General features: G+C 46.1%; 1 protein-coding gene across 6 annotated transcripts in view; it reads left to right on the top strand.

Moving 5' to 3' along the window:
- The window catches only part of IRAG1 (inositol 1,4,5-triphosphate receptor associated 1), a 124,302-nt gene extending 111,957 nt beyond the window's left edge, over positions 1-12,345 (top strand). For all 6 annotated transcript variants that reach the window (XM_055423371.2, XM_055423372.2, XM_055423373.2 and 3 more), the window contains 3 exons: positions 1,634-1,753; positions 3,081-3,215; positions 8,805-12,345. In XM_055423371.2, the coding sequence (XP_055279346.2) occupies positions 1,634-1,753; positions 3,081-3,215; positions 8,805-9,048 (499 nt within the window). In that variant the 3' untranslated portion in view covers positions 9,049-12,345. The remainder of the gene's footprint in view (positions 1-1,633; positions 1,754-3,080; positions 3,216-8,804) is intronic.
- The last annotated feature ends 2,238 nt before the right edge of the window (positions 12,346-14,583 follow it).

Genomic DNA, 14,583 nt, shown 5'->3' on the forward strand with positions numbered 1-14,583 from the left:
GTTACTTATTCTTCATTTCTACCTCTTTGATCTATAGGAGGAACCAAAAAGTTAGGCAAGTTGTGCTTGAGCCAGAGATAAGTAGAGTGTGGGTAGTGCCTGGTTTAAAAATTAGTTACAGGGACTTTCTTGACAGACCAGTAGTTAAGACTCTGAGCTTCCAACACAGGGTGGGATGGGGTGGGGTGGAGTGAAGATCCCATATGCTGTGTGGCATGAATGAATGGTTAATTACAATACAGCTCTGCTAAAGTGACGAGAAAAGGGGCTTTGTGCTGAAGGAGGTTTCCCACAAAGAGCTGCTTACACTTTCTCAGCTCACAGACTCCACACTCTCAGGTTCTCCTCTTAGCTCTCTGGCTGCTACTTCTCAGCTCCTCCACAGGCTCCTCCTCCTCTACCTGAGCTAAGGGTGGACATGCACGTGGCTTGGTCCTGGGTCGTCTTCCCATCTTTCCTCATACTTGTTCCCTCAACATTCTTTTCCATTCCTCTGGCATTAAATACCAGCTATCTCATGCGACGAGTTGACTCACTGGAAAAGACTCTGATGCTGGGAAAGGTTGGGGGCGGGAGGAGAAGGGGACGACGGAGAATGAGATGGCTGGATGGCATCACCGACTCTGTGGACATGAGTTTGAGTGAACTCCGGGAGTTGGTGATGGACAGGGAGGCCTGGCGTGCTGTGATTCATGGGGTCGCGGAGAGTCGGACACGACTGAGTGACTGAACTGAACTGAACTGATCTTCTGAATATCTCCAGTCTAGAGCTCTCCTCTTACGTACCAAGGTACGTACAACTACCAACTTGACATCTCCATCTAGATACCTCACAGGCATCAAAAATATATCTTGTCCAGAAGTTAACTCTTACTTCATTGCCTCTCTTCAGTACCTCAAACTTTACATCTTTTGTATCTCAAGGTTTTCACACATCTGCATCCTCTACCTGGGATGATCTTCCTTCTGCCATAGATGTGGCTGGCTTCTCATCTTTCAGGTCTGTTATTCCATCTCCAAGAGGCCTTTTCTAGCCACTCAATCTAAGCAGATTCTTCCCTTATTATTTTCTGTCATTACACAGAGTTTTTTTCTCTCATAAAAGTCATCACAATTTGTAATTAATTTTATATTTTTTCTTGACTTTTTTGGGCATTTTCTCCTGCTGTGTTCCATGTTAGCTAAGACTTCTTCTTTTGTTTTCTAATGTCTCCCTAGCATATTACAAGGTGCCTGTGGCTTAATCCTGGGTAGATATTTAAATGAATGAAGCAGAAGATGGACCGCAGGGAGGGGATGACTAAACATTTGGTCTACCTCCATATTCTTCCTCTTAGTGCCCTGAAGCTCCTAATAGCTGTCTGTCTACTCACAGCATCTCCTGGAATAAGAATGAAAGTGGGTTTGAGAGCAGGAGGGAAAAGGGGAGCTGGTACAGTACTGGATGTTTGGGGGTCTAGGGAGGATTCATGGACCAGAGCCTTAAAAAAAAAAAAGTCTCAAGATAGATTGAAATAGATTCAACCTGGATGAGCTTCCTCATTGCTGGCCAGGAACAGGCCAAAGACACGGTTTGGTTTTCAGATGCCCTATCTGTCCCTGAAAGGATGTCCCGTACTTGCCTTCTCACTAGTGGAAAGACAAATGGGGACCCAGATTGTGAAGCCTCTGCTGCTGTGCCAACTCCAAGCTGCCTGGAGGGGATCAGCCAGGAGGCTAAGGCCAGGATGGAGGAAGAAGCTTACAACAAGGGGTGAGTCAGCTGTCAGCAACCCTGAGGTCACCTGGAACATGTCACAAGATACCTTCTCACAGACCTTTCCTGTTTCTTAAAGGATTTAGGGAAGCAACTCATGGCCCCAGGACCTCCTTGCCTGAGTAAGGAATCACATAGGAAAGAGCAGTACTGTTCCACAGGAAAGACAGGAGGAAATGGGGCAAGAGGGTGTGGTTAGACAACAATCAGACTGCCCTCTTTTTAGGCATAAAGCCACCAGAATGATCTGGAAGTCGAATGCCCTGGGTGGGTTCCTCTTGATGGTGCTGAGGCTTCCTGACACATGCCCAGAGCAGTCACGCCACTGCCAGCAGTGTGCTGGAGCAGCTGCAGCCCCACTTTCTAGAACTGCCTCAGTCATCCCTTCTTCTTGCCACAGGAGTCCCCTCAACTTCTAGCCACTCCCTTCTCCAGTTGAGCTTCAATAGCACCTTTGGCCTGTTGTCAGTCACTGATGGGACAGAATACTGAGCAGGGCCCCAGCCCAGCCAGGTAAAGAATTACCTCTGACCAGGCACTGCATCCTGAGCTTCTTGCCCTGTAGCCCCTGAGGGAGATGCAGCCTCTCTCTGACATGGAACCTGTGGGCTTTGGTGTGGTGGCACCTACACCATAGTGGGGTTTGCCTCAGTCCAACTGTGCTGGCCTTAAACACTCGGTTGTTAGACGAGCAAAAAGTAGGTTCAGGGTAATATTAATCCTGGGAGAAGGAAGTCAGAAGATTTCTCTCAAAAAGCCTGTCTTTTCACCCATACCTGTCCTCTGTGCTTAGAATGGAAGGGAGTGAATGCTTCCATTGGCTTTGTGACCATTTACAGAGAACTTGTGTGCGTTTCACTTCCGCAAAGCTTCCCAACAAGCCTGTGTATGAGCCCCACCTTCCCTAGGCCAAGCTGTACTCTTGTCACTTTCTCAAAATGTTCCATCACCTGTGCAATGGGTGCCAGCCCCTCCTTTTTCACATGGGAGTGGCCAAGGCTCCAAGGCCACACAGAGAACAGATGCAGTCCTTAGCCCTCCCAAATGGTTTGTTGGAGAAGAGTCTAGCCAGGAGACTGCACCCACATTTTTTCCCTATCTGTTTTGTCACACTTTCACATAAACAGGAAGGATGACTGGGGGTGGAGGGAAATCATCCTGATGTGAGCCACCATGGGATGTGGTGGCTTTTCCCTATTGTGTGGAGCCACAGGAAGTCAGTGCAGAATCACTGCAAGTGCTCCGTGCCCCTCCTCTAGCAACTTGGGAAAGGACGCTTTGCATCTGCTCTTTCCAGACTCAGATGTTCATTATTGCCTTCCAGATACCAGGAAGGTCTAAAGAAAACCAAGGAGCTTCAAGACCTGAAGGAGGAGGAAGAAGAGCAGAAGAGCGAGAGCCCTGAGGAGCCAGAAGAGGCAGAAGAAACTGAGGAAGAGGAAACGGAGCAGAGAAGCAGGTTGGAGCCTCCACAGTTGCTAAAATGGGCCTCAGTTCCTTTCATTGCACAACATCCCTGGAGGGGCCAGTCCAAGGCGGTCTAGGGCCTAAGTGAGCAGCCAGCAGAAACCAAGAGGGAACTCATGTTGGAGGAGGAGGCAGAGGGAATCCCAAAGAGTCCAAGTAGTTAACAAGAGTGTGTTTACAAGGGCTTAGGGGTCAATGGTGGCCAAGGGTGGGGTCAGCAGTTCCTAAGAGCTGAGAAAATGCAAGGGGCCACACTTAACTCACTGCCCAACCACCCCCATGAGAGATCCAAGGTCAAGGGAGTTGGCCTGAAGCCCTAGAGGAGGATGGGGGTGGAGAGAACACATGGAGATAGGAGACAACTCAACTTTGTGGCAAACATGAGTCTCCAAAAGGTTCCTTCCATGGTGACCAAACAAATTTGGTCATCTGGACATTGTTTTTACCTGGGATTGGAAATACTCAGATTTTTGTTTTTTAATATACTTTATATTTTAAGTGAATTTTCCACAAAATCATGAAAAATCTATGTAACATGTAGATAAAGGTAATATAGATCCAATATCTTGCCTTACCTGTGCCCTATGGATCTAGAGACAAATTGACATCCTGGATTTTAACGGAGGGCCCCAATTTTGTATATCCGGCCCTATTATCTCTATTAGCACATTTAAACTAGAAGTCTTGAGTTTTGGATTTTTAAAATGTAGTTACAGCTAACTTGGAACACTTCGCCAAAATTACTACTTTTAGACTCCCAGGCTACCTTCAGTCCAGGATGATTTTAGTCAAAAATGATCAATTAATCTAATCGGCGGCTTCATTTGGGATGGGGTATGTTGTCTCTGTCTCATTGCTAGCAGACTCTGGAAATCATATGCATGCAATGAATCATGTAATGAAATGCAAATTCGAAGTGAGATGGATATGCTTCAAAGCACATAAGAACAAGCAGCAGAGCCCAGTTGGAAGATTCAACCAGAGTAAGAGGCGTTAGCCTGCATGAGTCAACTCCAGCGTTCATGGGAAGAGAAAGTGTTTCACAGTTGGAAACAAACCTGTACTAGGATGCACTACCTCTTTTAGGGAGAAAATCCCGGTGTTCACAGTCAAAGCACAGTCCCTGCTCTGAGCGACTGGGTCCTGTCTTTCTTGGTCTTCTGTCCCTCCTGGCGGTCCTCTGCTCTCATTTTGTGGGTCACCACACTATCTCCTCTCCTTTAACGCAGTCAAGCCCAGACCTGACAACAGCCTTTTCTTTGGCTCCCTTCAAAACAAAAGACAGGCTGGGACATCTAACCCTTCCAAACACCAAGAAAGAACAAAAGGAACAGAACTCAGAGAGTACATGGAATATAAACAAACTGGTTTACAAAGTACAGGGCTGGAAACCTTATCTAGCTGGTTTGATCTTGGGCCATTGGCAGCTCCCTCCTAATTCATGGAATCCCAGCAGAAGAAAGGCTGTGCTCAGCTCTCCCTCTGTCCAGCTCGTGGTCAGCAGTGCATGGCAACGGTTGCCCTTCACATCCATCGTCCAAGAGTGTTCTCTTGGTCCTGCTCATCCTGAAAGGCTGTGTTCTCTCTCCCAATCACTGCTCCCTCTCAGATTCACTTTCTGATCTTAAGAACATGCCTGGACCTCAGGGGATGGACACCAGGCATCAGCACACCCTCAGAAGGGTCCTTAGCACATGGTACAGCTTCACCTGTTCAGGCTCAGCAGTGTGGCATCATCTTCTCCATAACGACCGACACTGCTATCAGAGAAATTGCCCGCTTACAGTCACAGGATCCCGTCCTCACCCATCTCCCAACCCAGACCAATCCCAAGAGCCATTGTCTTGAATGCCAAACAATCCATTCATCCCCAAGTCCCTAAAACACACAGTTGCCAGCAGGCACCTCTACTCAAGCACAATTCCCACCACGAAATTTTGACATCTCACTAATAAGCAAGGTCTGAAGTTGTGAAAAGTTCCAAGTCCTATTTACTGCATTTTAAAAACACAGCAGCCAACCTTTTATTTAAGACATTCAGCCTCAAACACCAGAGTCTTTTTGTCTGAATCTCTCCTCTATTATAATAATATAATCTGTTCTCAATATTACTTTCTGGAGGATCAGCTTCAGAGAACTTTGGGTGAATCAACCCAAGATCTTAACTATATTAAAACAGAGAAATAGGTCTTCTGACATTTATGTAATACATTGAATGAATGAGACTCATAAGATGCAACAGAAAACTGTTGTCTTGGCTCCCAGTGTCTCTTCAAAACTGCTCCATGGAGTTAAGATGGTATTAGGCAGACTTCTTTACTTTTCCAATAACTCTCAGAAAATAGAAATCCTCTGGTCAACTTTAAGTCCCAAGAATAACCTCACTGCAGTCATTTAAATGGCTAGATCCCTGAAATAGTCAAAATCCTGAACCTAAAAAGTTCAACCTTCTACCCATCCCTTCCTGCCTCCAGTCAGCTTGGCGCTGCTTCAGGAAGGAAGCCTAGAGTGGGGACGGAGTTGACTTCTTGCTCTCTGTCACTCATGCCCGCCACTGAACTTAGTTAATGCAGCACCTGGCCTCTCCAGGGCTGGGAAAGGGGACGGAGATTAAGGGTAGGAAAGGTATTGCTTCACTGGTCTTATTGTGAGTGGGCTCCAGGCCTTAGCAGGGATTTAAGGCTGATTTCTTTTTATATTTATTTTTACTAATTTATTTGGTTGTGCCAGGTCTTAGTTGTGGCATGTGGGATCTATTTCCCTGACCAGCAATTGAACCCGGGCCCCCTGCATCGGGAGCTCGGGATCTTAGCCACTGGACGAGGGAAGTCCTCTGACTTTCTGATTTTGTTCAGTGTTTTATGGAGCCTTCAGAGAACCCCACACCGCCGCCCCCCACACACACTATTACTGAGGATCTCTCAACTGCAATTCCCTTTGTGAGATCAAATGCAGCTCTTCTGGCTGGCTACTTATACTCTCTCAGTCCTTGGGCAGCTGGAAGTGTACCTTCTGTGCTCAGCTTCTGGGTAGTGTTTCCAGGTCTATGACATCCTGTGCCAGCTCTCCTTCTCTTGCCTATACCCAGTTAAAGTGAAATATGCATCTCTGGCCCACCAGTGGTGGGAGGATGGTTCTCGGTCTCATGGCCCCATGTTCTGATGGCATCGAGCAGTTCAGCAAGATTCTCATTCTTCAGATCCCTCAGGTGGGAGTCACACACCAGTCCACTCACCATGTGCCCTAACTACAATGTATTGAGCTCCCCACGCAGCATCTCCTAGCCCAAGTGAGGGGGAGCAACCTCACTCCTCCCAATGGAAGAGTAGGTGGAACTCAAAACAACCAAAAATTGATTTCCAAAGGAATTCTATTTCTAATCAATAATTCTATTTCTAACCATTTTTATAGACTTTAAATAGGTAACCAACTGAGGGTCACGAAGCCTATCTTACCCTCCTCCTTCCCAATCTCTCTAAAGGATGGAGTGACAGTGGGATTCTTCCAGCTCCAGCAGTTTGTTTGGGGGCCCAGAGAAATACAGCCCAAAAGAGAGACTGTGCCATAGCATTCAACTGTATCTAAATAGAAGTTAAAGAATCAAAATGGTGCTGAAAGAAAACAAGCTTCCATTTCCAAATTCTCTCTCCCCTACAGTTATGAAAGTAGCCAATAATTGTCCACCTTGGCTCATGTGCCTACTGTTTTGCTTTGCTTAACTGCTTCTGAAACAATTATCAGTGGTTTCCCATGTGGAAAAGAAATCAACCAGTGCTTTAACATCCAAGGCAGGTACTCTGAGCATCTGATCCCTTTGTACAGAGGGTATTTGTTTAATCTTTCTACCCATTGTAAGGCATCTAGAGCTGTCTACTTCTCAGCAAGTGGCCTGCATATTTTAGGGTCTGTGTGAGCCTCAGGATCTAGAGAAAGCCTTCCTGTCATTTCTCACCTTCTCCATTTGGTGATGTTCAGTATTCTCAGTTTTAGATCGATCGATTGATCTGGGATTAGAAACAGGAAGAAATTCCAGCTTAATGAATGTGTCCAGGGCTTCTCCAGAGAGCTTTAAGAATGGACTCTTCCAAGTGGGCCATCTGATCAAATGTCTTTTCAGTTCAGTCACTCAGTTGTGTCCAACTCTTTGCGACCCAGTAGACTGCAGCACGCCAGGTTTCCCTGTCATCACCAACTCCCAGAGCTTGCTCAAACTCAGGTCCATCAAGTCGGTGATGCGATCCAACCATCTTTTCACTGTGCCACAAAAAAAGAGTGGAAAAGTTGAAAGGCAGTCAGGAGCAGGAGAAGGAAAGGAGGGGCGGGAAGAAAGTGAAAGTGAAGCCGCTCAGTCGTGTCCGACTCTTTCCGACCCAATGGACTGTAGCCTACCAGGCTCCTCCATCCATGGGATTTTCCAGGCAAGAGTACTGGAGTCAGTTGCCATTTCCTTCTCCGGGGGAGCTTCCCGATGCAGGGATCGAACCCAGGTCTCCTGCATTGCGGGCAGATGCTTTATGGTCTGAGCCACCTGGGAAGCAGTGGGGGGCGGGGGGGACACAGGCAAAAAGCAGAGGTGAGGGGATGAATGAGAGAAGAGAGAAAAGTGTGGAGAGACCAGAGAAAGTGGAGGAAGAGATATTTGGGAAGGAAGATTTATTTTAAATTTATATATTTATTTTTTAATTGAAGGATAATTGCTTTACAGAATTTTGTTGTTTTCTGTCAAACCTCAACATGAATCAGCCATAGGTATACGTATACTCCCTCCCATCTCCCTCCCCATCCCACCCCTCTAGGTTGATACAGAGCCCCCATCTGAGTTTCCTGAGCCATACAGCAAATTCCTGTTGGCTATCTATTTTACTGGGAAGGAAGATTACTAGGACTGAGAAAATACTTGAATAAGTCACCCTGAGGTTGCCAGAGGCTAGGAGTTCTCTGGAAGCCCCTGGGATGGTTTGAAGTGAGCTCTTGAGGTTACTGGTTCCGCGTCGTTTATTAGTCAACGTCAAGAGTCTTCTAGGAGTTTATCACAGTCCTTCCACTCTGGACATGGTCATATGTGGAACTGAGCACAACAAATTATGCGTCTGAACATGGAGGTGGGGGACAGGTTATAACTTGGAGCTGATCACTATATTAGTGACACTAAGTACAGAAAAGATTATGGGCCTGCATGGATGCACGGGATTTCTGGGTCAGCCAACCTGGATCTCGGGCCTTGGGGGAGTTCAGATGTCAAGGACCATTTCATGAATAGATGAGGGCGTGTGTCAAAGGCTGAATGATCACACAAATAGAGTGGTCTTGCCCAGTCACTCCTAATATAAAGGTTATGGACTGTTAGCATCAGAATCACGGGGGGAAATGTTTTAACTGTAGACTCTTAGACCATACCTTTGAAGATTCTTAGTCTGTAATCCTGGGGTATTTTGAATAATTACTGCTAAGCAACTCTGCACAGCTGAGTTTGAGAACCACGGCTCAAGACAACTTGGAAAGTATTCCAGGTAGTATGGGTCGGGGCATCTTATATGTGTCCAATATACTAAACCCTCCACCTATTTTTTTCATTTGACAGCAAACTTGAAGAATTGGTTCATTTCTTACAAGTCATGTATCCCAAACTGTGTCAGCATTGGCAAGTCATCTGGATGATGGCCGCGGCGATGCTGGTCTTGACTGTCGTGCTGGGGCTCTACGGTTCCCATAACTCTTGCGTAGAGCAGGCCGACGGGTCCCTTGGGAAATCCACGTGCTCGGCAGCCCAACGGGACTCCTGGTGGAGCTCAGGACTCCAGCATGAGCAGCCTGCAGAGCAGTAGAAAACCCAACACTCAGTCAGTGCCCTGCTCCAGCACACAGCCTGTCGCCCTTTCCTCAAGCATGATGCGTCAGGCCTGGGCATGGGCATGTCACTGCTGCCGTCAGGGGACAAGCAGGGGTGCTTTCACACTTGGCACCCCTGTGGGAGCTATTCACACACAATAGCTGATGTTCCTGGAGGATCAACAAAAAGCATCAGTGGACAAAGAAGTAGCCATCACCAGGGGACTTGAAGAGAAGAGAAGGTGGCTGCGCCAGTTCAGATGGCTGGAGAGAAACAAAATACCTTCCTCACAGGCAAACGTGAAAAGCCCACTCTCCTTGGTTTTCCTCTCTACAATGGATGGGAAATCAGGAACAATTGTGCCTAAGGGCTAACTCTGCCCTGAGGATCAGACCTGGAATTTGGAATAGCAACATGATTATCTTCCCATTTCACATCTCATTCTTACTGACTCTCCTGCAGCTTCCCCTCCTCCCCATTGCAATCAGAGTTTCTCTTTACAGAAGACGGAAATGTTTCTCAGAAAAATATTTAGGCTGATTTTAGTTTAGTGCTTGAAATGAAATGGGAAGATGTAAATTAATACAAATGCCTCTGTACACATACAATACACACACACACAGAGACACACACATACAAAGCACACACGTGCATGAAGTCAACTGTCCTCCAAATGTTTGCTCTGGGTGTGTGTTGGGCAAAAAGCCAACCCACAGATTTTCACTATGTGTGGGGCAGTCACCAGGCACTTACCTGTTCAGTGAGCTCTCCACATGGATTTATGATGTTTGAGAAACACTGAAAACTCGTGACTTGCGTGGTGAATTTGCTGGTCACCATTTCCAGTGTCAATTCTAAGCTGCTATATAGCATGGCAGGGGCTTCCCAGGTGACTCAGTGGTAAAGAATCCACCTGCCAATGCAGGAGACACAGGTTCGATCCCTGGGTTGGGAAGATCCCTTGGAGGAGGAAATGGCAACCCACTCCAGTGTTCTTGCCTGGAAAATCCCATGGACAGAGGAGCCTCACAGACTATAGTCCATGGGGTCACAGAGAGTCAGACGCAACTGAGCACGCATGCATGCTTACAGCATGGTCTGTCCCCACTTTGCTCTCTCTGGGAAAGGAGGAAACACAGTATGCTTCAACTTCGCTGTGGCCACGTGCAAGTGTGCATCTCTTCCACAATGCTCCAGCTTCAGTGGGATTCCCAACACCAGTTTAGGTCTTGGAGCTTTCCCATTGTTTAGCAGAAAACAGAGAAAATCCCACCTTCAGCTTGACTTCTTGCTCCTCCTCGATAGCCCCTTCCTGCCTTCTTGCCGCATCCAATCTGGGGAGTGTTAGTTTCTGTGTGACTTTTATGGTTTTGTCTTTGCTTTTGTTTTGCTGCTGTCATTTGTTTTTGTCACTGACCCTATGTAGAGCTTACTACGAGCCAAACACTGGTATTATGTAAGGATTCATTCACTGTGTCCTCAAGAAAAAGAAAAAAGCTATGACTCTTCCCATTTTCACATAGGGAAACTGAAGCACAAAAACACAAGTAACTTGCTAAGGATATCCATGGGGTTGGAAGTCAAACCCAGCCAGGCTGGTCCCAGAGGCTATGCCCTTAACCCTGCACTAAACTGCCTTTTCCAAAGTTCTTCTATCTGGACATGTTCTGTTTCAGCCCCCCACCCCCAGGGAGCCCTTCAGTCACTCCAAGTCTTTTCTGGTTCCCAAACTAGACTGTTTTCTAAACACGCTCGTTTTTCTTCTGCCATGCTCCTCTTTTCTTCTGGTCACTCTTCAAGGCCAAGTGCAAAAATCACCCGCTCCATGCAGCTTTAATGGCCTCCCTCCAACTCCACACCAGACCACATTAATAGGTCATACCCTTCTCTGTACTTTCCAGCACTTTTAAAACATTTTCATTGCTACTACTAATGAACATTACTACAGTGTATCATAATATTAATAACTTATTTATGTGTCTGTCTTTCCAAGCGTTTTTCCTCAAAGACAAGAACCATGTCTTATCCACTCTCTGGGTAAGTGCCTAGCATGGTACTGATGCTTGGGAGGGTGTCATTTAATGTTGGTCAGAAGAATGAGTGAGTGTTCAAGGTGGGAGAGAGCAGTCTGGGAACAACTGATGTTTTGCAGACTTCCCAGCACCAGCATCCTCACCACCACCATCTCAAATGGTGAGTGAGAGAAATCACATCTTTATTAGCCTCAGCTTATTCTAGTATTTTTTCAATCTACTCTGTGACCTAATAACATCATTTCCAAACTAAAGGGTTGGGCTTGACGCAATCACTTCTTTCAGAAAGACTGACCTAGATCAGGCCCCCCAGTAAAACAGGTTGTTTTTTTTGGGGGGGGGGCCACCCTTTTAAGTGGCAAGAAAACCACTGTGAGAGAAGTCCAAGCCAGGGTTGACCAAGGATGTGCCATTAAGGTAAAGAGGCGCAGATTAAGGCAGACGGACATCGGATTCATGGATGGATGGTTTGCCCTACCTCTTCAAGGGGGAACAGACACACCGAAGGAGATTTAGGCCCTCAGAGCCAAAGGCAGGATGTAAACAGAGCTCTGGAAAGGGTGGCTCTGAGGCAGGACTCTGGGCTGGCTAGTCTCCGCCTGCTTTGAAGAAGGACCGGGCTGAGCTGACCCATTGCCCACTTGGACACAGGGTTCCCACCTTTGTTTCCGGTTGAGACAAAGGCCAGGAGAGGAGCTGCAGTGAGCTCTTGAGCCTCCAGCTGCTTCATAGAAAGGCCTGCAAGAATGCTTCCAGACCAGGCCCTCAGCCAAATGACTCTATGAGTAAGGGAGGTCAAGGACAAGAAGTGACCAGAAGGAACAAACGAGTAATCACATTACCAAGGGCATTCCTGAAACAGGACTCCTCGGTATTTCTTAAAAGTGAAGATGGACCTAATGCAATTGGAACTGTTGCCAAAGCAGCAGTGAAATGGACAGAAACAGACCCTGTATGTCCAACAGTGAGTGATATTGATCAGAAATAAAAGTTCCCTTCCTTCACCATGCCTCTGAGGTCTGACATTTCTGCTTGGCCCTAGGACTCTGTTGTTGGTGCTGCGATGTACCCTCCTAAAGAACCTTCACTTTCTGTGTCACTCCCATGTACAGCCTGGCGGAGTAAGAGGAGAGAGAGATGCGGGGTTTATGTATCACTGGCTGGCAGTTCCTAATGTTGTTAAACCTCACACAGGTGTGCTAGCATTGAACTATAGAGTGTCACGTACCTGAGTTTGAAAATAAAAGCACATTTCCAAACCTTTGGCAGCAGCCAAATGCCTCCTCATTTTGTGGAGCTGAGTCAGAACCTTGCCCAACCCTGAACTAGAATCTACCTTTGGGTGACAGTGCCTCCCAAGTCCCCAGTCCTTGGGTCACCAGATCCCTTCCAGGGGCTGGATCAATTCCTCTGCTTCTCATCCTCATTCCTGACCTTAGTTTCCCATATCTTCCTAGTCTATGTGTTGTTTTTTTTTAATACATTTTTCTGTGATAGAGACTGCTACGTTTTCACCAATCTGATTTCTACAGCTAGACAATCTTTTTTTGTCTTTTCTTGCAGCGAGGGGCAGGCAAATGTGAACCTTCCAGATCCAGTTTCCTAAACAGACTATCCTGCCTAGTACCTTACATTCCCTGTAGTCCCCTTTCTGCCTGCCATATTCAGGGCATTCAGTTCAGAACTTGAGGTCCAAGAAGTTGGTGTCACCACTAAGAAGAAGTTGAGTCTTATGGGCGTTCACAGAATTCAACTGACATAAGCAAGAAATAAGATTTTAGCATATTAAGCCCCAGAAATTCAGGAATGTTTATTATAGCACTTAGCCTACCCTGACTAACACATACAGAAGCAGAAATAGGGAACTCAAGAACAAATTTTCAAAATAGGAGACATTGACTTAGCAGTCAAATGGCAGGAAACCAGAACACTGATATCAGGGACTAGAAATATGGTGAACTGTGGTGTGAAGAAAACAAAAATAATAGGTAAATTCATACCCATGATAAAAGACAGTCCATGGGCAACCTATAGCTCTAGGAGAAGCGGCTGAAAAGAATCAGAGTATTGAAGTATGTGAACCCTTTCTGGCTGACTTTTGAGAGAGATTGCAAGAAAAAGAAGTACTTGGGAAAGAAGTGGATAAATTGAAACAGAAAGGTAAAAGGATACAGAGTTCTTAGACTGAAGGGTTAGAAAACCTGACTGCTTCTAAAGCCCAATTAGACTGAAAAAAGCTTTGAGTGAAAAAGAACAAGTAAAACTTGAATGAACTCAATAGCCACCACTAAATTAGAGGGGCATGGGGCTGAGATTAAAAAAAACCAAAAACGTCTTGAGAATTGTGACTGGGAAAGGATTTGGGGTGCGATTACTGGCACATGAAATCAAATGGAAGCAAATAGACCAGAATCCTAAGTTTGGGAAGGAGTAGTATTTACAAAGAGATACAAGCCACGACTAAAAACTCCTTAAATTGTTAAGTTAGAAAACAACTTTTGGCATCCTAAGCTTACATCAGCAGAAAGCAGACTGTACAAGCTGTGCTACCCTCTAGAAGCCTTGGGGGAATTTGTAATTCCCACTACAAATGTGGTCAAGGAAGATTCTATCCAATGAAGAGCTAGGGGGAACGGTAGACATGGGACATGGGCCTTTCTCCTAGGAAGCAGAATCAGGATCTAAATGAAGGTAGGGAACTATGGTTGACAGAATTTCTAAAGTACCTCCGCTCAAGATGTCCCCTACACCTCACTCCCTGGAACTTTTGAATATGAGACATCACTTCTGTTATTTTGCATAGTGCAGTTGACCTTGAATAGGGAGATCCTTTCATAATTCTCTTTCCTTTCCTGTCTTCCTTCCTTCTTCCTCTTTGTAATACTTTATCAAATGCTTGAAGGCTAATTCTCTTTCAGGTGTGATGCTAGCTTTAAGGATAATGATGAAGAGGACACAATCCCTGTTTTCCTGTCTCCCAGGCTCCATGGTGGTAGAGTCATGTATGTTGCTGAAGCCCCTGTAGCCTAGGTTTTGTGCTCACCCAAGTAATGAGACCTAAACTACAGCTATTTAAGGTGTATTAAGGTAAGTCCCCTGGTCTCTGGGCTTCTCAGGTGGCGCTAGTGGTAAAGAATCCACCAGCCAGTGCAAGAGATGCAAGAGATACTGGTTGGATCCCTGGGTCAGGAAGATGCCCTGGAGGAGGCATGGCAACCCACTCCAATATTCTTGCCTGGAAAATTCCATGGACAGAAGAACCTGGCAGGCTACTGTCCATGGGGCTGCAAAGAGTCCAACATGACTGAGTGGGCACAAACAAACCCTATTTGCATAGAAGTGCTCTATGCCTGTGCAGAGCAGATTCTCCTTTCATTTTGGTATGTTCCACACCAATATCGAACTTCATAACCAATACCATTCGTAGAGGAAAGAACTAGTTACCCATATACTCCTCTTTTTTTGTTGTTTTTCGCCACACTTGAGTCACATGGGGT

The sequence above is a fragment of the Moschus berezovskii genome, chromosome 14 (genome assembly GCF_049115385.1).
Source record: "Moschus berezovskii isolate FMDL1 chromosome 14, NW_MosBer_1.0, whole genome shotgun sequence".
Lineage (NCBI taxonomy): Eukaryota > Metazoa > Chordata > Mammalia > Artiodactyla > Moschidae > Moschus > Moschus berezovskii.